Source organism: Eretmochelys imbricata, chromosome 4, assembly GCF_965152235.1.
Source record: "Eretmochelys imbricata isolate rEreImb1 chromosome 4, rEreImb1.hap1, whole genome shotgun sequence".
NCBI lineage: Eukaryota > Metazoa > Chordata > Testudines > Cheloniidae > Eretmochelys > Eretmochelys imbricata.
Window position 1 is genome coordinate 144,152,076 of NC_135575.1, and position 21,878 is coordinate 144,173,953.

At 60.4% G+C, this 21,878-nt stretch overlaps 1 protein-coding gene across 8 annotated transcripts in view; it reads left to right on the forward strand.

Moving 5' to 3' along the window:
- Positions 1–6,246: 6,246 nt before the first annotated feature.
- The window catches only part of EBF4 (EBF family member 4), a 95,679-nt gene continuing 80,047 nt past the window's right edge, over positions 6,247–21,878 (forward strand). For all 8 annotated transcript variants that reach the window (XM_077814727.1, XM_077814730.1, XM_077814728.1 and 5 more), the window contains exon 1: positions 6,247–6,380. In XM_077814727.1, coding sequence (XP_077670853.1) covers positions 6,247–6,380 — 134 coding nt within the window. The remainder of the gene's footprint in view (positions 6,381–21,878) is intronic.

Below are 21,878 nucleotides of genomic sequence, written 5' to 3' on the forward strand. Positions count from 1 at the left end.
CCCCATTCTGGGTATTGAGGAGCGAACCCTTCTGCAGTCACTTGGTCTGTCTCCTGTTGCCGTGCCAGTCTGGGAGACTCTCCCTGCACTCACCTACCTGCCTCCTTCCCCAGGCCTGCACTCACCTACCTGCCTCGCTGGCTGGCAGCTCTGCCCATCTCTCCCCTGAGCCCCCAGGGCATCTCCATCCCCCCGTCTCCAGCATCTGGTCTGCCCTGCGCTGAGGGTACCAGCGCTCTCCCCATCTGACTCCCCCTTCTTCAGGGCCATTCCTCCACTGCTCGTGCCGTCTCTGCCGGCTCCTGGTAAGGAGGAGCGGGGCAGAAAACCCCGCGGCTCTCCCTTCCCTGCCCCATACCAGCTGGGTGCCAGGCTCCAAGTTCTCCACAAGGCCCTAGAGAAGGTGATCTTGCCTCTCGGCCCACCGTGTTCACTGGGGCCTGCCTGGGGCTGCCCCTCGCTGGCTGGGGCGCTGCCCCTCCCTTGCCTCAGGCAGGGAAATCACTTGATTGGGCGATGAACCCTCCAGGGCACAAGCCACCCCGCAACTGCCAGGGTCAGGAAGGAACGCCTCCCTCCGTGGGCCCCTAACCTCTCGCTGCTTCTGCCTCGGGCTGCAGCCGGGCCCTGGTGTTTTTGGGGAGCAGCCCCAGGAAAAGACAGCAGAGTTCCCGGTCGCTAAATCTCCCTTGACTGCTCTATGGAGTTTGATTAAATAATGCCCACCTCCTCGCCCGCCCTGCGGGGCACTGACCACCCGCTGCAGGCCCCTGCGCCCAGGCACCGCCAGCCCCTCATCCCACCAGTGTGGCACAGAAGCTGGGGCAGTTGCTGCTCCAGGCAGCAGCGGCTCCTGTCCCCTGGGGCTGGGCCTGATGTCCCGAGCTCACCCCACAACGGACGCTCCTGTCCACTGGGAGCTGGGCCAGGTGCCCCATTCCCAGCGTGCCCTGGCATATGGGTTCACGGTGCCACTCAGGCTTGGCCCACCCTTCTGTCATGATGCCAGGGCACGGCCCAGGGCCACTCGCTGAAGTTTGGCCTGCCTGCCCCGTCGTGGAGCCACACCTGCATGGCGCTGCAACCCAGTGTGCCAGGTCTCACCGCCTGGCGGGGGAGCCAGGCCCAGCCCCATGGGCCTGCAGCAGAGCCAGAAACTTCACCCAGGTCCTTTGCACCCCAGGCCCGTGCCTTAGCCGCAGACCTTCCTCCTTCTCCAGCCCCCTTTGCCCGGCAGCAACAGGTCCTGGGAGCTCACCCGTGTGTGCCGGAGCAGCCCATTCCTTGCGGTTGCAATTGTATTTTTCAAATGACATGGCTCTCCCCGCAGGGGGACCTGAGCACTGGGAAGGGGAACAGAGCGAAGGGCTGAGAATCTCTCCTTCCGGCCTGGCTGGCTGGTGGGGTCAGGACTGCAGCCCCTTCCAGCTGGGCTGGGGCGCAGAAATACGGATCCCTTTGGAGAGCTCGGCTGTCTGCACCCGGGATCTCCGAGCCCTCCGGCCGGGTGCAGTGGGCCGGGCGTGGGGTGCAGCAGTGAGCTCCTTTCGTCAGGGCTGGGTGCTGACAAGCAGCTCACAATGGAAAAGAACCAGTAGAGCATCCCTGGGTATCGATAGTGTCAACAAACAGCCCTCTCCAGAACTGATCCTTGTGCGACATTCCCCAGGGCTTTGCCCAGTCTAGTGCTACAGACGCCAAGCAACAGAGCTCCCACCCCTTCTGTACGGAAACAACCCAAAGCCAGAGACTTCTCCTGCCAGGAAACGTCCTGATGTCCAGCCAAAATGTTCCCGTCTTAATCTCATCCCGTTACTTGCTGGCCAGAACCCCACGTCCCACTCTTAACTCCTCTCCCTCCTGGGGGTGCGGGCCCCTCACACGCCCCTAGACTGGGATCGTGGCTCTTGCTCAGCTAATCCAGACCGATTCGCTTTTTTCAGCTTTCCTCCCAAACCGGTCCCACCAGCATCCCCTCCCTGAACCCCCTGCCGCCGCATCATGATCCCCTGGGGAACGCCCTGCCCTGGCACCAAGGCACTAATCAGCCTCTCCCCAGAGAGGGACAGAGGAATGGCCGGACTGGCTCAGCCCCGAGAGCTGGTGTCCCGTCTCTGGTGGGCCAGCACCGGCTGCTGCAGAAGGTGCGAGAACCCTGCAGTAGCAGGTGTGGGCTAGCCTGCCCCCAGGAAGGTCTCACCCTGAGAGTTGTTTAAACTCTGGTGCATGAGGCAGCCTCTCCCTTCCAGCAGGGTCATTCCCTGGGGCAGCCCTGATTAGTCTTGTCCATATCAATGCCCAGTCCCCCGTAGGCTGTGTCTACACCAGAAACGCTGGAGAGCTGCAGTGCAGACACTTCGGACAGCGACCTCCATCGCCGTAGGAAATCCACCTCTCTGCGAGGCAGCAGCTAGGCCGCTGGGAGAATTCTTCCGGCCGCACTGGGGCTTCAGCTGGCTGAACTATGGCACGCCGGCCGAGCCGTGCTCCCCAGCCCGGGGTGATGCCGCCAAGCTGACCTGGTTTTGCAGCACAGAGCAGCCCTGGGAAGCCTGCTAGGTTCTGGGCTGCAGGGACAAGTCGCGCCTTGCTTCTCTCTGCCGCTTGCAGCCCAGAACGCCCCTGGCCCTTTCTGGGAGCCACAGCTCGGTACTAACCCACGGGCTACTCTGCACGGCAAACAGGGCAGCTTAACGCCCTGCGCGGGCTGGGGGGACGGCACGCTCCGGACGCCGCTCGGGGACGGAAGGGTTCCTCCACCGACCGAGCTGCTGCCTCTCGGAGAGGAAGAGCAGCTCCAGCGCTGGAAGAACCGCGGCTCTGCTGTCACCGCTCTAGTGTAGACAGAACCCGTGTCAAACTGGCTGCCTGCCCAGCCCGCTACGTGTCTCAGCCATTCCTCACCCACCCTCCTACTGAGCATCCAGGTTCTTTCCCCCCAGATGTGTCAGCTGCAGGGTTCCCAGCGGACCCTATTTTATTTTCTACCCACGTCTCCTGGCCCCCGTCGTTATTTCCCATCCTTGAAGCGCTGCCCCCATCAGTGATTGCATCCCACCTCCCCAGTCCACTGTTTGTCCTACTCCTTGGCCAGGGTTTTCAGCTAATCTCCAGGTGTCCTTAGCGGGGCTGGAGGCTGGGGTGCAGATGGGGAGGTCCCACTTGTTGGAGTGCACTGGGTGAGGCTTGCTGAGCTTGGCTGAGCAAATGGTGTGGCCCTGATCTCCCTGACAAGATGTTGAGGGGTGACACTGAGGATTTGCTTGAGCTGGGGTGGATGTGTGGGGGGGCACTACAGGGGAGCCCCTTTCACCGGAAGCCTTTAGGATGCAAAATTTGAGGAATCCCTTTTGCTAGATGCAGCTCGGGGTGCAGAATTGGGGGCTCCTTACAAAGATCCATTGAAGTGTACAGAACTAGGGGTTGCCAAGGGGGAGCATTTTGGGGGTCTCTAGATGGGAGGGTTTGGGGGGGACTGTAATGGGGTCCTTTTGGATAAAGTGGATTATGGGGGAGCTGTTAGTTTGGGTGGTTTAGATTAGCAGGATTGCGGGTGTCTCTAGACAGTGGGCAGCAGTAATTTGGTATGGGGGATTCCTTTCATGGGTGAATTGGGGAGCTAGTATTGAGGTACCATTTACATGGATGGATGGGGGGGCAGCATTGGGGAGAATGAGGGCATATTGGGTGGTCCCTTTAGCTGAATGGATTTGGGGGGCAACATGGGAGCCCATTTAACCAGGTGGATTTGGGGAGGCAATATTGGAGCTCCCCTTGGATGGGTGGACTTGGGGGCAGCATTGGGGGCCCTTTTGGGGGCAGTATTGGGAAGTCTATTAATTTGGGTGCATTAGTGTGTCCTTGAGCTGTGTGAAGTTGGGGGTAGTATTGGGGTCCCTTTCACCTGGTGGATTGGGGGGACCCATATTGGGAGGTCCCTTTGGCTGGGTAGATTTTGGGGGCTGTATTAGGCCTTTAGCCTGGTGCATTTGGTGAGGCCCTGTTGGGGGTCCTTTTAACCTGGTGAATTTGGGAGGGTTGCATTGGGGTCCCTTTAACTAGGAGGATTTTGGGGGATGTGTTGGGGTCCCTTCAACCTGGTGGGTTTGGAGGGCATGTTGGAGGTGCCTTTAACCTGGTGGATTTGTGGAGGTGTGTTGGGGGTCCCTTTAATCTGGTGGATTGGGGGGGAGCATTGGGGATCCCTTTAACCTGGTGGATTCGGGGGGTGCATTGTGAGTCCCTTTAACCTGTTGGGTTTGAGGGGCTGCATTGGTGGTCCCTTTAACCTGGTGGGGGGGGGCTGCCTTGGGGTTCCCTTTAACCTGGTGGATGTGGGGGGCCGCGTTGGGGGGCCCTTTAACCTGGTGGGGGCTGCGTTGGGGGGCCCTTTAACCTGGTAGATTTGGAGGGCTGTGTTGGGGGTCCCTTTAACGTGGTGGATTTTGGGGGGCCACATTGGGGGGCCCTTTAACCCAGTGGGGGCTGCGTTGGGGGTCCCTTTAACCTGGTAGATTTGGAGGGCTGTGTTGGGTGTCCCTTTAACCTGGTGGATGTGGGGGGCCGCCTTAGTGGTCCCTTTAAGCTAGTGGATTTTGGGGGGCCACGTTGGGGGGCCCTTTATCCCAGTGGATTTTGGGGGGCACGTTGGGGCACCCTTTAACCCAGTGGACTTTGGGGGGGCCGCGTTGGGGGGCCCTTTTACCCGGTGGGGGCTGCGTTGGGGGTCCCTTTAACCTGGTAGATTTGGAGGGCCGCGTTGGGGGGCCCTTTAACCCAGTGGATTTGGGGGGGCTGCGTTGGGGGGCCCTTTAACCTGGTGGAGGCCGTGTTGGGGGTCCCTTTAACCTGGTGGATGTGGGGGGCCGCGTTGGGGGGACCTTTAACCCAGTGGATTTTGGGGGGGCTGCGTTGGGGGGCCCTTTAACCCAGTGGATTTTGGGGGGCCGCGTTGGGGGGCCCTTTAACCCAGTGGATTTTGGGGGGCCGCGTTGGGGGGCCCTTTAACCCAGTGGATTTTGGGGGGGCTGCGTTGGGGGGCCCTTTAACCCAGTGGAATTTGGGGGGCCCTTTAACCTGGTGGAGGCTGTGTTGTGGGTCCCTTTAACCTAGTGGATGTGGGGGGCCGCGCTGGCGGGCCCTTTAACCCGGTGGATTTTGCGGGGCCCTTTAACCCGGTGGATTCTGGGGGGGGCCGCCTTGGGGGTCCCGCTCAGCGGGCGGACTCAGGGGCGGCCGCCGGGGGAGCCGCTCCCTGCCCCGGCGCTGCCCCTCGCCCCCCGCCGCCGGCTCGGGGAGGGGCCGCTCCTCCCCGGAATGATGTCAGCCTGCCCGGCTCCGGCCCCGCCGCCCGCCCGCCCTCCCCGGGGAGGAGGCGGCGGCGGCGGCATGGCCCGGGTCGGCCAGGCCGGCAGGGGACCGGGCCGCCCGCGGGCGCAGAGCGGCGGCTCCCCGGGGGCCGGGCCGGCGGCGGCGGCGGCCGGGCGGCTGCTGCTGCTCATGGTGCTGCTGCCCGGCGAGGGGCGGAGGAGCCGCAGCGGCAGGAGGCGGCGGGGAGGCGGCCGGCCCGGCGCCCCGGCCCCGCGGCTCCCCCGGGAGCGCCCGCGGCGGCGGCGGCGGCTGCTGCCCGCTGCCCCCGCCTGGATGGTAACCAGCGCCCCGGCCCCGCGCCTGCATCCCGGCTCCCCGCATCCCTCCGCCGGCCCCATCCCTCCGCCTCCTCCCCGGCCCCGCCGCTGGGATTTCCTGCCCTGCTCTGCTTCCCCTCCCCGCGCGAAGCTGCCCCTCCCCGCTGCTGATTTCCACTTGGCTCCTGCTCCTCTCTCCAACTTCCCTGGACCTCCCACCCCCCCGAGCACCACCCCTTCGCCGCACTTGGAAACAAACAACCCCAGATGCGGCTTCCCTGGCTGCTGGGACAGTCGCCCCTGGCACCTGGGGGTCGCCTGGGCTGTTGCTGGGCGGGAGGTGGCCAGGAGGACACTGGCCTGAGCCTGCGCCGGATCCAGAGCCCTGTGTTGCTCTGAGCTGGGATCTGGGATCAGCTGCAGAGCTGGGGGCTGTCTGGGGCTTTGGGGATTCGGACCCCCCCCCCTTTTTAAATAGCATTTTCTAGAAGTTTGGCCAAACAAACTTTTGGTGTCCATTGCTTCAGTGGAGCCTGGATTCCTGTCTCCCCCCGGGAGGTGGCCTGGGGGCGCTGAGGGGCGAGCTGATCCCCCCCTTCCCCTTTCAAAGGCGGTTTTGATGTTCTCCATCCAGGAGGGTCTCCCCAGAGGAGGGCTGACCATGAAAGAAGAACCCTTGACCAGTGGACTGACATCCGTAAGGTCCTGGATGCAAAGCACTGGGATCCTGGATGCCAACACCGCAGCCCAGAGGTAAGGGACCAGCCGGCCCCAGCCCTGACACTTCACAGCAGAGCAATCTGTCATGCCACCGCTCTGTGCAGACGCACACGTCCTCCCAGAGCCAGAGCCCCGAAAGCCAGTCCTGCTGAGTGCTTGCTTCTGTGTGGGGGCATGGTACTTGCCAGACCAGTACACACCTGACCCACAGCTTTATGCTCGAGGGGGAGCGGGTTTATGGAGGACAGTTGTTAGTTTTATTCTAATTGGCCTCTATTGTTTGAGCTGGTTGGTGAGGAAACGGCCAAAGAAGTAAACTGAGGCTTCCTGGAAGGAGAATTATCGAAGGAATTTCTGACCCCAGGATTTTTTGTTCTTAGTAAATGTTATCCTTCCCGTTTCCCTCCCCCTCAAGTTCGGGAGGGTTAATATTACCATCGTTTTGTCGACGCGTCGAGCGATGATAAACCATTTAGACCTGTTCTGGTACCAAGGAGACCAGAGAGAGAGAAACGTGCTTTTGGGGGTTGTTCTTAGAGCTGTGCAAACCGTCAGAACTTGCAGAAATATAAATGCTTTCAGATGTATCCACAGCGTCGAAACGATTTAGATTGGAAGGGACGAGGGAGCTCAGTTGACATGACTTTAAAAAACCGGCGTTGCGTTTCCTTTTCCCAGGCCGCTGGAAAGTGTTTAGAAATTAACACTTCTGGCTGAAACGGCAAAACTCTGTTGCCAAGACAGCTGAGGGTCTCCAAGATGCAGGGAAAATTGTTCCTTTCCCCCCCTCTCCTCCCTTGCCTAACACCCAGAGGGTTGAAACTTCAGATCCATGACTCTAAGTGGCCGGGAAAGTTCTCAGTACTGGTAGATGTGTGGGGTTGGGTTGGATTTGGTTTTTTAATCGGTTGTTTTATTGATGCTCCATACCAGGCTGATGGATTTCAATGTGGAAATTTAGAAGCGTGGCAGGCTTACTTTTCAGGTTTCTGATGCACAGATAGACACCTCTCTTTGTTGTGTGGGCTGGCTACGTCTGTCTACAGTGGACCTGACTTCATCCCCATCAGATTGTTTCGGTATACTGCTAAACAGGAATATGTGAATCCCATGTCTCTGTGCTTGGAGGACATAGATTTGTGCTTCCTTTGATTTAAATTGGTTTTTGTATTGATCTTGAATGTTGCCAAAGCTTTGATTTCTGCTCTCCTTGAGCATTTATTTTAGTTCAGTTATGCAGAGAGGAAATTGAGATTATGAAAATAATGTGCATTAGATAATAGGTAAAGTGTGTGTGTGTGTAGATAGATATATAATATGATTTAGCATCTCTGTTGTCTTTCCAACTCACTGTCCAGCTGGCTTTTCACAGAAGAAGGAAAGGTGCTGGAGTGCTTGACTTTAGGCAAAATTCCCCTAGCTGGGTATTTTCCTAACCTTCTCTATGAAACAAGAGGCAGTGAACTTGGCCAAACCTTGGTCTAAGCCCTGATCTTAATGTAGCCTCCTTCCCTGCAGCCCGTGACACAGCAGCTCCTTGGGTGTAATGTATCATTTCCCTCCTGCTGTTCTGGACTTGGACACTCACCTCAAACTGTCAAACAAAACTGAAATATCCAGGGTAGAATTGTGGAGGAGACGGTAAAGACCTCTTAGTTCCTGTCTGGTCTATCCCCAAGCAGGCTGTTCTGTTTTCTCTGTTTCCTAATTCTGAGTCTAGGCTAGTTTTAAGCATCAGAAGCAAGCAGGCTGAGCAGGACTTTATCTATTAAATGTATTTTGGGGTGGTGTTTGTGTGGCGATCCCTGGAGAAATTGTAAAGGCTTATTTTAAAACCCTGTGATCATAACCATACAAAAGATCTATCTATCCCCAAAGGTTACACTGAGGTACTTTCTGTGGACCAGATGGCACCAGACAAAGCAGGGTAGATTAGCAGGAATTCTGCCCCATCTCTCTGAAGCACCCTCCCAGATTGTGCCTGACACCGGGGAAAAGCAGAAAATCCTTCGAACCCAGCCAGGAGGGCTATGTGCGGGGCACCGAGGAGGGTGGAGCTGGACTTTCACAGCTGACCTGGGCTAGGTTTCTGGACCTGCACCGTGCCCTGCCTTTCCTCAGTGCTATTGCTAATGCTCGCCGTAGGGATCAGCAGCCCCTTCTTCCACTCCTGGGCTTGGTGAGGCCAGTCCACAGAAGCATCTTTTAGGCCAGGCAGCCTTGATGGCTGAGGGAATAACCACCTGCAACGTCAGACACAGCGGCTGCGCTTAGCTAAATTCTGCCCTTGGAGCCGCACGCCCAGCTCCGATCAGCGGAGAGGGGCCTCTGTGTGTCCGAGGCTGGGTTCTGCCCCTGTTAGCACTCCTACGGCGCTTTGCAAACACTGAGCAATTAACCCTCCCAGCCCCCTGCCAGGGAGGGGAGGGGCGAAACTCAGATTGAAAAATAAATACGTAACGCAGGGCAGAATGGCGTAGGATGAAAGGGGAGATTTATTTTCCCCCTCGCACTGGTTGCAATAACAGGCAGAACCAGACGTTCACAGGGAAACTGACAAATTCCAAGATTCCTCCCTGCTTTTCGGGGCTCCCATATTGCCTAACCCAACAAAAATTATGCTTAGTAAAAGATTTCCAGCCTGGCCTTGTAACCGAACCTTCCCGCTGTCCTGGAGAGGTCAGGTTGAATTCTGAGGTCAGAGGGGGGAGAAGGTTTGCACTTAGACAGGTTTCCTGCAGTACAGAATGTGTGTTGGATTTTGTTCCAGGTATTAACTCCGCTGTCCAAATTAACGCCCCTGGCTAATAATGCTGGCGGGCTCTGCGTGGGGGCGGGGGGTGGGACAATGGGTCCAGAAACACGCAGGAGTTCTTCAAACTGGCGCTGTTAGAAAGGCACCAAACCCCTTCCTGGGAGCGTGAGGCTGTCCTTAACTTCGCTGCCTTCTCCTGATCCCCAGGCACCCTGGCCCAGATCTCCCTTCTGTCAATGTCAGCTGAGGGAATTGATCAAAGGCAGGAACAATTTGAGCTCCTGGCTAATTGCACTTGATGGGGATTTTTTTTCCTTTTAAATCTTTCAACATCCTTTCCCAAGTTGCTTCCCCCCCCGCCCCCCAACTCCAAGGGCTGGGTGATTCCCTCTCCCTGACTGAAGAGAAATTTTACCAGGACAAAACCATGGTTACCCAGAGTGGGATTTTCAGTCCAGGGTTTGGGTAGAGGCGCTAATTAATCCTTAGGGTTTGGAGGATCACGCTTGGCCTTTCCAAATGCACCATTGGGATCCGAGTACAAGACAATAAGCGATGCATGGAGGGTTGGGGGGCAGAGACGAAATGCACCAGGCCAAACCCTCTGCGAGCGTAAATCGGCAGGGGTCTCTTGACTCCAGTGGAGCTGGTCTGGATCAATTCCCAGGGGCGTGTTCTCTAGCTGGGACTCTTGGACAGGTGTCCTTGGAGAAGCAGGGCACTGGGATGAGGAGGGCAGGGATGTCACAGAGCTGTGCAGGGAGTGGGGCCGGTGGAGCGGGGCACTGCGGGATGGGGGAGTGGGCAAAGCGGAGGCTGGCACCCCGGGCAGGGAGCGTGCCTTGAGAGGAGACGGGAGGGAGGGGCAGAGCAGTGCCGGGCTGTGCACGGGAGGGTGAGACACCTGAATTTGTTGCAGTGGAAAAGAACAACATCGCTCCCATATTCAAGCAGATTTAGGCCCTCTACTGATTTACGCCTGGCGAGGATCTGGCCCTGTGGGAAGTGTTATGTCCCCGGGTGGCAGGGAGCAGCTCCCCGAGCAGAGTGTCATAGAGCTGGGGTCTAGCCCCGCAGCCGCCTCTATTCCGAGCTGTACGCCAGGGGCCTGATCCTGTCTTCCTTGTGTGCTGGGACCCAGGATCGGCCCTCTGGAGAGGGGCCAAAGGCTTCCCGCTCAAGCCCTGGGTGCAGGAGCAAAACGCCCCCCGGCACAAGTCTGGGGTGCTGTGGGTTGAATTAACCCCTTGAGCGCTGAATGAGGTCTGGCCTGCCGTTGCCAGGGTCCCCGTCTAACGCTCTTGCTGAGCTGGTTAACCCGGCCTGGCCCCCGGGGTGACCGTTGAACACTGTGCATGCTGAAAGCGAGGAGAGCCCCAGCACCGGGAGAAACCGGGCCTGATTTCCAGGGGGCAGACCCAGGCCAGCCAAGGAACTAGTCAGGCAGCAGCCTGGGAGCGTATGTACCTCTGGCTGGGCAGTGCCTATCCCAGACCGCCACACGAGAGCCAGGGCACCTGGGGGCCCACTGACCCGGGAGATGGCCTGGAAGCCGCCGGCTTTCCCTGCGGTCCCCCATTCCCACCCTCGTGTCTCCCAACGTCTGTCCCGACCAGATCCAGCCAGCGCCCGCCACGCAGGCGTGGCTCACTGGCAGACCCAGGCGTGGACGTGGGCTGTACGCACACGCTCATTCTCTGCCATTAGGCAGCCGGCGGGGTGCTGCAGTTTGGGTTTGCCCTGGCACATTGCCAGGCTCTTTATGGAAGTTGCTCCCGGGGCTGCTCCGCTCGCGGGCCGCTTATTAAAAGTAAAATCCCACGAGTCGCCACCTGCAAAGACCCGTTAGATCCCATTCCACCCCCACCCCACTCCAGCCAATGCAGGATCGTTCCCTCCCACGGGCTCCCAGCAGGAGGATAAAGTCAGTGGAGACCCGGTGACTCGGTGTGGCCATTTGCAGATCCGAAAGGCCAGGGCCCAGCTGGTGTAAATCAGTGGCTCCATCAACTTCTGCTGATTTGCGCTGTCTGGGCTCTGGCCCCTCTCTCCCCTGCCCCTCTCTGGAGTTAACGAAGGAAGAATCTCGGCAGTGTAATTGCCTCGCGCCCCTTGTTCCTGGAGGATCCGGGAGTGGAAGCTGGTGCTTTCCTGTAACAGACATTCGCTGGTCTTGTTTGCTAGGAAATGCTCTGATTTCCTTTAATAATTAATGGCAGCCGGGCCCGGCACTCAGCGCACCGGGGTCTCCGCAGCGCTGAGAAGAGAAGCAGCCATTAACCGCGTGACGGCTGCCTCGGTCGCTCAGAGTTTGCCTGTTTGTTTATTTCTCTCCTCCCCGGCTGTGGGGAAGTGGCGTGGAATTAAAGGCGGGCTTGCGGTCTCCCCAATGGGCAGGGAAAGATCGCTGGCCTGGGTGCCAACTCCCGGCAGCTGGCGACGGAGATGCCTCTGCCAGGGGATCGTGACACTTCGCGTCAGACTGGACAGAGTGCCAGGACACCTCCCGGGGGGAGCCAGATAGAGGGGAGAGCAGGGGGAATGGGCCAGTGGGTCACCGAATAGGCTCTAGAACACGGGGTGAGCGTCCCGAGCCCTCGCTGGGCCATACACGGCACTGCGGCACGCTGGGCGGGGCGGGCGTTGTCGTCATGCCTCCCTTTCCTGCCTCCTGCGCCCACTCGGGAGGGAAGTTGTAGCCCGGCCTTCGCCATGGAGGGCTCCTCTGCCTTGCTAGCGTGTGCGTGGGTGTTTGGGTCTCTCCAGACGCCTCTGCCCGAGCAAAGCCCCATCGGGGCGGTTTAGCTACGTTTAATTCCAGGCTCTCCTTGGTTAGCGTGGGGAGCGGGGCAGTGAGGTGGCTCGGGGCAGCTCGGAGCCCGGCGGGGCAATCGAGCACTCTCTCTCGTTCGTTGCCTGGCGCGGGATGGGCTCTCTGCTGTGCCCTCGCCCGCTCCGCGCTCCCGGGCCCCGCGGAAGGGTCTGGCTCAGGCAGCCTTTCCGTGCTCGGCCCCAGCGCGCTCCGGCTCCCGTGGCCCTGGCAGCTGTGCGCAGCCCTCGGCCAAATCGGTCCCACCCGGCTGCTCGGGCCAGCTTTCGGCCAGGGCCCTTGATGGATTAGCACCGACGCTCGCCTGGCTGCCTGCTCATGTGTGGGCAGCAGGGGCAGGGAAGGCCCCGGTCCGGCAGACTGACTCTTGCGAGGCAAGATGTACATGGAGCCCTACGGAGCTAACGAGGCAGCTCCAGGGATCGTGTCACCCGTGGAGGAGAGCGTGTGCAGGGTCAGTGCTGGGCCCCCCCAATCCCGGCCCCTCTAGTCGCGGCCGCCTTATTTCAGGTGAAAAACGAAAGGCGAGGTTGGATTAAAATCCCCCCAACCCAAACAGCAGCAGCAGGGTGATCACTGTGCCGGAAACTTACCAACGCGAAGAGGACGGAGAGAAGCCGGGGGAGGAAGGGAATCGCGGCGAGCGGAGGGAGCCTGGCGCTCAGCAGAGGGGGTGCGTGGCTGGGGGTGGGGAGCAGCCCACCTGTGTTCCCCGCGCTTTATTCAGGAGAGACCCTGCAGCTAAACAGGCTTTCTACCTGCGGCGGGGGGTGGGGGGAAGCGATCCAGCTGTCAGCTCTGTTCTCCTCAGCCCCTGGCCGGGAAGAGCCGGGCTCGCTGGCTTCCCAGCAGGGATCGTACAAGGAACCCAAAAGCAAAGGGGAGGCAGCCGTCCGGCGACGGGGGCGACTCTGGAGCACCCGTGCTCTCCGCACACGGTACCGGAGGACAGAGTCATGGGGCCTGTCGCGCTTTCCTCTCCGCTCGCTCTGCTCCCCCCCGGCCTCTCTCACGCCTGCGGGGAGCCGCAGCTCCCCAGGGCAACGCTGGAGCCTTTCAATCCCTCGTGCAAACGGCCTTGAGCCTGAGTCTGGGTCGGCCCCGGGGCCTCGGCGCGTTCGCCAGCTCTCCTTAGCCGTCAGGCGAATCGGCTTCCACAGCCGACCGGCGAGTCAGCTCGCCCGCTTCTGCCAGCCCACTGCATCCTTCGTTTATTTTCTTCTTCCCAACGGGATCTTTTTAACCATACCCCCCTCCCCCACCCAGGTGATAACCCAAGCGACCCAGCAGTGCTCTGACAAGCCAGAGGTTTCGAGGGACCCCATATGAATATTGGGCTAATCAGGATGCTGGCCGGAAGACTCTGAAGGGAACACCCGGGATGCCCCCAGCCTGGCTTTGAGCATCTCCAGGGCTGGCTGCCCCGTCTGCACCCGCTGTTGGAGCTGGTCCAGGGGGCGTGGAGGTGGAAGGCTTTCCCAGGGGGGCCTCACGCAGCGAAGGCTGGCGGGTTTTCAGAGCAGGGTTTGCCGTCAGTACTGAGCGAGTACTGGAATGGCTTTTCCTGGGACAGTTTGTGTTCCCGCTCGCTGGATGTCTGAACCCTGCGGTGCTCTAGCTAGGGTACTGTCTGCCCCATCTCCATAGTAGCATCACTCTTTCCTGGCTTCATCCTCACGCACCCCTGGGAGCTAGGGCAGGGCCAGTCTCCCCATCGTACCGAGGGGAAACTGAGGCACAGAGTGACTGGCCCACGTTACAAGGACTCTGTGGTGGAGCAGGGAATTGAACGCAGGTCTCCCAAGTCCCCATCCACGGCCATCGCCTCGTGGCTGCCCTCCTCCCCCTTCCTGGAGCACGCACGCAGGACACGCTCACATGGATGTTCGCAAGGAGCATGTTCCCAACCATGAAGCACTCGCTTGGGAGCTCTTGCGCTTTGCCCTGTGTCGTCAGGGGGCTGTCATGTGACCCACAGGCCTAACTTTGGGCAAAGGGGGACGATAGTTGGCCAACAGCCGGTCGAGAATCTGCTGCGGAGGATGCGCGAGCGGGCGGGGGGCTGGCTGCTCTCTGCATGGCCAGGGACAGTCACTAATGAGCCCGGGGGTGGGGAGCGCTTGGCCCAGCTCTGGCTATTGGAAGGTGAGCCAGAGAACAATGGCCGTTCATTCCCTCTGGAGCACCTGGCACTGGCCACTGCCCGCAGACAGGATACTGGGCGAGCTGGACCTTTGGTCTGACCCAGTATGGCCGCTCTCATGTTCTTATGATGAAGCCGGCGTAGGTCCCTTCCAGTCAATGGAAGCGGGCCCATGGGCATGAGGGCCGAACGGGCACTGAAGAACTCCAGAGGAGTTTTGTCGTTGGTTTGAATGGGAGCAGGATCTGGTCTTTCAGCTCCAGTGGGTTTTCCTCTTGGCTGCAGCTTGGAAGGGAGGGAGAGAGCAGCTCAGTTCATGGATCCACCCACCCGCTTGGCCACTTTGCTGCCCGGGGGCTCGTCTCGCCACGTCCCCTTGAGTTCTAACCTGGCGACATCCTGGCCCGCCCCCAGCTCTGGCCTCCCCGGCCCGCCAGGGGACGAGGGTTACAGACGGGCACCTGGCCTTGGCTGAGCCTCTGCCGACATGTCTGCAAGGGTCTTGGGGCCACTCTGCCAGTGGGGGGGGGCACAGAGGGGACCTTTGGCTGAGCCCTGTGACAGCTCCAGGGAGCCCCATGCCCTTAAAGAAGTCTGGGCTGGATGAATGGCCGGTTTTGTTCAATATCTTCATTAATGATCTGGAGGATGGTGTGGATTGCACCCTCAGCAAGTTTGCAGATGACACTAAACTGGGAGGAGAGGTAGATACGCTGGAGGGGAGGGATAGGATACAGAGGGACCTAGACAAATTAGAGGATTGGGCCAAAAGAAATCTGAGGAGGTTCAACAAGGACAAGTGCAGAGTCCTGCACTTAGGATGGAAGAATCCAATGCACCGCTACAGACTAGGGACCGAATGGCTAGGCAGCAGTTCTGCGGAAAAGGACCTAGGGGTGACAGTGGACGAGAAGCTGGATATGAGTCAGCAGTGTGCCCTTGTTGCCAAGAAGGCCAATGGCATTTTGGGATGTATAAGTAGGGGCATTGCCAGCAGATCGCGGGATGTGATCGTTCCCCTCTATTCGACATTGGTGAGGCCTCATCTGGAGTACTGTGTCCAGTTTTGGGCCCCACACTACAAGAAGGATGTGGAAAAATTGGAGAGAGTCCAGCGAAGGGCAACAAAAATGATTAGGGGTCTGGAACTCATGACTTATGAGGAGAGGCTGAGGGAACTGGGATTGTTTAGTCTGCAGAAGAGAAGAATGAGGGGGGATTTGATAGCTGCTTTCAACTACCTAAAAGGGGGTTCCAAAGGGGATGGATCTAGACTGTTCTCAGTGGTGGCAGATGACAGAACAAGGAGCAATGGTCTCAAGTTGCCGTGGGGAGGTTTAGGTTGGATATTAGGAAACACTATGTCACCAGGAGGGTGGTGAAGCACTGGAATGGGTTACCTAGGGGTGGTGGAATCTCCTTCCTTAGAGATTTTCAAGGTCAGGCTTGACAAAGCCCTGGCTGGGATGATTTAGTTGGGGATTGGTCCTGCTTTGAGCAGGGGGTTGGACTAGATGATCTCCTGACGTCTATTCCAACCCTGATCTTCTAGGATTCAATGATGGTGCTGTTCACAAGAGACGTACAGCAGCCCGGAGGCTGGAGACATGCGCTGCCCGTGGGCGTCCAAGGGGCGCGCGGAGGACCTGACCTGGCAAAGGGCTGTGTAGACGTGCCGAGAGAGCCGGGCAGGGAGCTAGGTGGCGTCATGCCCCTGCAGGTGCCCAGTGTCCTCCGGGAGCTGCAGGAGACGGTGGAGCTCCCCGCTGGCCCCGCCTGGAAACGCTGCTCGGTGGTCATGGGTGAGCTGAGTTTGGGAGGGCTCTGCCCAGCTCCTAGAGGCAGCAGCTCTGCAGCAGGGGGGCGAGAACTGCCTAGACTTGGGGAGCGGCTCCCCCTGCCCCCCGAGGGAGCTCCCTGGTTGAGGGCTCTGGGGACACTGTGGGAAAGTGCCCACAGCGTGACTGTGCCCCTCCCTGAGAGAGTTGGGTGTAACCTCCTCGTTACAGGCAGCCAGTCTGAGGATGGGGTTCAGCTGTGCGGGGGGCTCTGCCCTTAGGGGCAAGGCCCTTGTGACAACCTGTAGCCGCGCAGCTCTGACTTCTCTGCTCGCCAAGGCTGCCTGGAACCAGATGGCAGCAGCTGGAGTAGGATTGGGCTCCTCCAGCTTTCAGAGGCACCTAAGCTGCCGGAGAATCTCCGTTAACAGTATAGGATCCATGACACGCAGCCAGCCACTCTGATCCCCTCCGGTGGAGGCAGGTGGGCACACAACAGCCATGTGCATCGTGGCAGCGTCAGGTGGTGGGGTGGATGTTTCAGGAAGTGCCCAGATGGAGGACACGGACCCAGCCAAGGTGCGGGACGGGGAGCTGTGACCTGATGGACTGTCTGGAGATGGGGCTCCTCCAGATGAATTGGGGGTTGATGGGTGGGGAGTCAGAGGGGTCCCTAGGCTGGGGGTTCTGGGCTGGGGCTGGCTGTGCTGCATGAGAACCCCTACACGGATGTTTAGGGGTACACTCACTGGTTCTCTAGCTTCCCCACCTGCCGGGGGGCTAGGACAGCCGCAGTCCTGCTGCAAAGGGCTATGGGCTGGTTCCTCCCCTGCCTGTGCGCGCGGGGGCAGAGCCGGGATCCATCGGGGCTGGGGGGCCGGGAATTGAATGTTGTGAAAGTGAGGGGTTGGTTAACGCTGGCTAGAGTCAGGGGTGAGTTGTGCAAGCTCCCCACACGCAGCCCAGCCAGTGCCCCTCACTCCCGACCTATAGCCCCCTGCTAGCCTAGTCCTGGGATCCCCCCCCCGGCTCTGCCAGTGCCCCTCACTCCTGATCCACAGCCCTCTGCTAGCCCGGCCCTGCCCTCCCCCAGCTCTACCCGTGCCCCTCACTCCCGACCCACAGCCCCTGCTAGCCCGGCCCTGCTCCCCCCCCCAGCTCTACTGGTGCCCCTCACTCCTGATCCACAGCCCCCTGCTAGCCCGGCCCTGCCCTCCCCCAGCTCTACCGGTGCCCCTCACTCCTGATCCACAGCCCCCTGCTAGCCCGGCCCTGCCCCCCAGCTCTGCTGGTGCCCCTCACCCACAGACCCCTGCTAGCCTAGTCCTGGGATCCCCTCCCAGCTCTGCCAGCGCCCCTCACTCCCGACCCTCAGCCCCCCCTGGATTTCTGCAAAGTGTGCGGTGATTTTCTGATAGGTCTAAGCCACCTGATTCGGTTCCATGTGGTGACCTGACCCAGAGATGTCAGCAGGTGGGGTGGGGTGCATTCTCTCTGGGGAGCTGGGGCTGGCTGCAGAGGGGGAGCCCTGGGGCTGCCCCATTGACATCAATGGCAAACTCTCACTGGTGTCCAAGGGACAGGCTCAGCCCCTCGGCTATGGAGAGACAGGTCACGGGGGGCACTGCCCCATCCTGCAGAGAGCTGGGCACCCTCCCACCCAGGGCCCTGAAGGCTCCCCGCACCCTGTCTGTCTGTCCGTCCAGTCACCGGGGCATCTAGGGTCTGTGGACAGTGGGCTCTGCCCTGGAGGAGCGATACCCTCACCCGGGTACAGCCTGGCAGGCCCCTGCCCCGGGGGGCTTGCCGGGGTGTCAGCCAGGATCCGGCCTCGGGCAAGCACTGAAGGGTCAAGGCAGGGGAGACTTCCCGGTGCACTTCGCAGAAGGGCCAACAGGGGGCAGTGGTTTATCGTCTGTGCTGTGGGTGCGGGGGGCTGGCACCAGGCCCTGGGCAGACGAGCCTGGTGCCCCCTCGTTGTCCCGTCCCCCCCCAGCCTGCCCCCTGGCCCCGCTCTGGGGGTGAGGGGAGTTCCGGTAGCCGCCCCGTCCAGGCTGCCAAGGCAGGGTCCGATGCTGGCATGATGGATGCTGGCCCTGCGTGGAGCGAGGCTGAGACCCCCGAACTCATGGCACGTGGGGTTGCCCAGCAGCCGTTAGCCAGGAGCGGCTCCCGGACTCGAACCAGCAAACCCGGCACCGGACGGGGCAGCAGGCCACGGCCCCCAGGGAGAGCAGGCACCGCTGCCCCGGAGACGCCCAGGGAGCTCCCTGCTGTCGGCAGAGGGGCCAGGCCGGGGTCCCCGGGCCTGGGCCAGGGCATCCCGGGTCTCTGCACACACGGGCCCAGCGAGGCTGAATTGCCGGCTCCCTGCGGGGCGGCCAGGGGGCTGGAGTGGGGGCCAGGGCTCTCTGACAGGCCTGTCCCAGCTGTGTGGGGCAGGGGGAGTTTGCCCCGCGCCCACCCTGCCGGGGGCTGCACGGATTGCAGCGGAGAGGTGGGTTCAGGAGGGCAGGGCCCAGCAGGCAGCTGCCCGGAGGGGCCGGGGGGGCTCTGGACCTTTGTGTGCTGAGTTATCTGGGGCGGGGCTGCTCTTTGGGGCAGAGACAGGGCGGGGGGGGTCTCTCCAGAGCCAGCTGCACAGGGGTCTCCTCAGGCTGTGCCTTTAAATGAACAACCCCTCCCCCCCCCCCCCCCCGGCCCATGCACCATACGGGACAGTTACGGCTCCATCACTCGGACTCAGAGCCGGCTCCGGCGCTGGGAGACGTGGGCAAAGCAGGACGTGAAACCGCCCTGCCTCACGGCCCTGTCCCCATCCCTGAATGGGAGACGGGGCCAAGAAAGCACACGGAGTGACTCCTGGGGCAGCTGGACTCGGTCACAGCCGGCGGGCGCCCGCTCTTTGATCACGGGACGTGAGGAATTATTCCTGATCTATATTTCCCTCGGCATCGTCCCCCCGACCGGCTGTGTGTGCCGCAGGCCTAGATCCAGGGCCAGATCCTGCTCTCAGGCACACCCAGAGAATCGAGAGCACTGCCCCACGTGGCTCCAGCCCTCGCCCGGGTACCTGAGGGCAGCGTCTGCCCCGCTGCGTATGACGTGGGCCTGCGGGATCGCCGTAGTGGGGCAGCCTGGTGCGGGGGGGCAGTTGTGGTTGGACATATCCCTGGGGGTTTCGTCACGAGACATCATCTTTAAGTCAAGACAAATCTTTCATCCCTGGAGACTCCTGGCCAGTCCTGGCGGGTTGGCACCCCCTGGCAGAGCCGGCTCAGACGCAGCCCACATGGGTACCCCTGGCAAGGGGCGAATGCAGCGGACGGGTTTGTCGTGGATCTGGCACTGTTTGGGGGTTTGCTCGAAGCTCCTGCTCTCGGCGGCAGGGTTACAAGGGAACCCAGCTTCTGCTTTCCTAGCTCTCGGCGTGGCAGAGAAAAGCCCTGGCTGTGTGACCCCAGCACGACCTCCAGCCTCCGAAACCGGAAGGCAGAAAAAACTGGCAGGGAGTTTTGGTGCCCGGCTGGTGATTTTTGAACTCTCGGGCTTGTCAGCACTGTGGGTTCCCCCCCATTCGTGCAGGTAGACCACGCCGACCCCTGTGCACGCCAACAGGAGGGACTGGAGCAGAGGCCCCTCTGCAATCTGTTGGCTAGACAAATCTCCACTCCCTGCCCTAAGCTGTTGTGTAGCAGTGCTGGGTGCTGTTAAACAGCTGCCACGCCCTGTTTCAGAGGTGGCTGCATTTTGGTGGTAGGTGAAGTGATTCGTCTGTGTGTAAAGGCTGGAAAGCCTTCTGGGATCTGCCGGGGTGTGAGGCGTTGTCTGACGGGCAGACGTGGTTGTGGCTAAATAGCTTCTGAAAGCGTCCTGGTGCCGGCAGGGGCTTGGTAAACGGCGTGAAATTAGTCAGTTGTTTCCGTAGCTTCTGGTACCCCAGGTTCTGGCTGACTGGAAGGCCGGGGCTGCAGTTCACACCAAGGGACCCAAGCCCCTCCCAGGAGCAAAGCAATACGGGGCGTCTCCTCCCAGTGCCCACTGGCGTGATCCATGTTCTACTCAAGCTGTGCCGCGGAAGGGGGGGGCTGCTCTGCATCTAGGCACAAACCAACCCCTTTGTGCCGGTCGCTGGTGATTTCGAGGGGGGGCACTGGCAGAGCTGCAATCTCAGGGGAGGGGTCTGTGCAGTGCCCGGCGTGATGGGGGCCCCAATTTCGGGGGAGGGTCTGTGCAGTGCCCAGTGTGACAGGGCCCCCGATCTCGGGGGGGGGGCGGTGTCTGTGCAGTGCCTGGCACGACGGGGGCCCTGGTCTCAGGGGGGGTCTGTGGGAGCCTCTGGCAGGATTGAATAGAAAAGGTAATAGCCTACCAATACGTCATGCTCCTTGATCATGTGCCTGTGGCCAGAGAACAGCACGCAGGGGATAAAACAGGCCCGATGGGGGGGCTCTGGCAGAGCTGGGGGGTGGCCAGGCCTAGACTAGCCGGGGGGATGGGGGTACCTGTGAACCGTACTTAGCTCCCCACGACCCAGTCCCGTGATGATGAGGAAAGGATTGGCATTTTCAAAAGCAGTTAATGAGAGACGCAGGATGCCACCGGCTCTGGTGCCACAGGGCCCTTTCCCCGGGCCGTGGGCAGCCCCCTCTTCCAGCCCTGCCCCAGGGCCTTTGGCTGGCTGGGCAGCGTCTGGGCCATGGCGACTTTGGAGCTCACTGCTCCAGGTTTCCAAACCCTAAGGGAGCTCCCCGGGGTTGGTCACGTCTGCAGGTTTCCTGGCAGATCTGTTGGCCGGTCACTGTGCCCGGGCTGGCTGCCCCACTGGCCCCGAGGCTCTCTCGGGTCCCTCGCCAGGTGGGAGCCTTGGACATTTATCCTCTGGGGGTGGAATCCTGCATCTCTCCCACCCCTCGCCCGGCCCCGGGCTACAGCCCCCGCATACCCGCCCCACATACCTGGCAGGTCTGACCGGGCTCTGGTGGTTCCTCCCGTTGGGAGCTGTGACCAAACCCCCGTCTTCACACCGATGCTGCGTGGGGCCGAACGCAGGAGACAAGGGGCTGTAGCAGCTGCCAGCTGCACCCACGTCTGCCTGGCCCAAGGCATCCGTGCCATGACCAGGTGACCACATGCCCTGCACCAGCTACCACAGAGCCACTCCGGTGCCCTCCCAGCCCCGTCATCGGTGCTCCTGTGACGGGTTCCCGGGGTGCCACCTGGAACTGGGGTACCACTGAGCCCTCTGACCCACCAGCCTGGGCTCCCTCTCACCCTGGGCTGCTGTGACGATGTCCGAACCCCTCCAGCCTTCACACAGGTAGGGACACACCCAGCTGCAGTTACACACAGGCCCTCTAACTACCAGCTTCCCAGCCTAGGACCCAGAGCAGTACCGTCCTGCCCTGGTCAGATCTGGCCAGTATATGGGTTTAACACCCGGTCCGCCTCTCCCTCAGTGTGAAGAGAACAATGCACACTTGTGGTAACCACACTGGGATTTTCCCCAAGCACTCCAGTCAAAGCTCACTGGTTTGGATTAAAACTTAAAAAAAAGTTTATTAACTACAGAAGGATAGGTTTTAGGTGATTATAAGTGATAGCAAACAAATCAAAGCAGGTTACCTAGCAAATAAACAAAACCGCAAACTGAGCGTAACACACTCGATCGGTAGGAGATGAATTAGCAAATTCTCACCCTGAGCGATAAACAGGCTGGCAGATTCCTAACGCACAAGCTGCCTTGGCTCTGCAGCTTGGCTTTCTCAGGTTTTCATACTCAGGCTACACATCCCTCGAGCCTGGGACCATCAATTCTCCCCGTTCAGTCCTTGCCCCTCAGGTGTTTTCAGGCGCGTTGTTGTAGGGAGAGTGAGGTACCCTTGTGATGTCATTGTCCCCTTTTTATATCTTCTCCCCACTTGCTGGAAGCTCTTTTGCTGGGACCTGGGTCAAGCAGTTCCCGTTGTGTAGCGCTGTCTCTGAGAGGTTTCTGTTGTACACAGTTCCTGGGGTAATTCTGGTG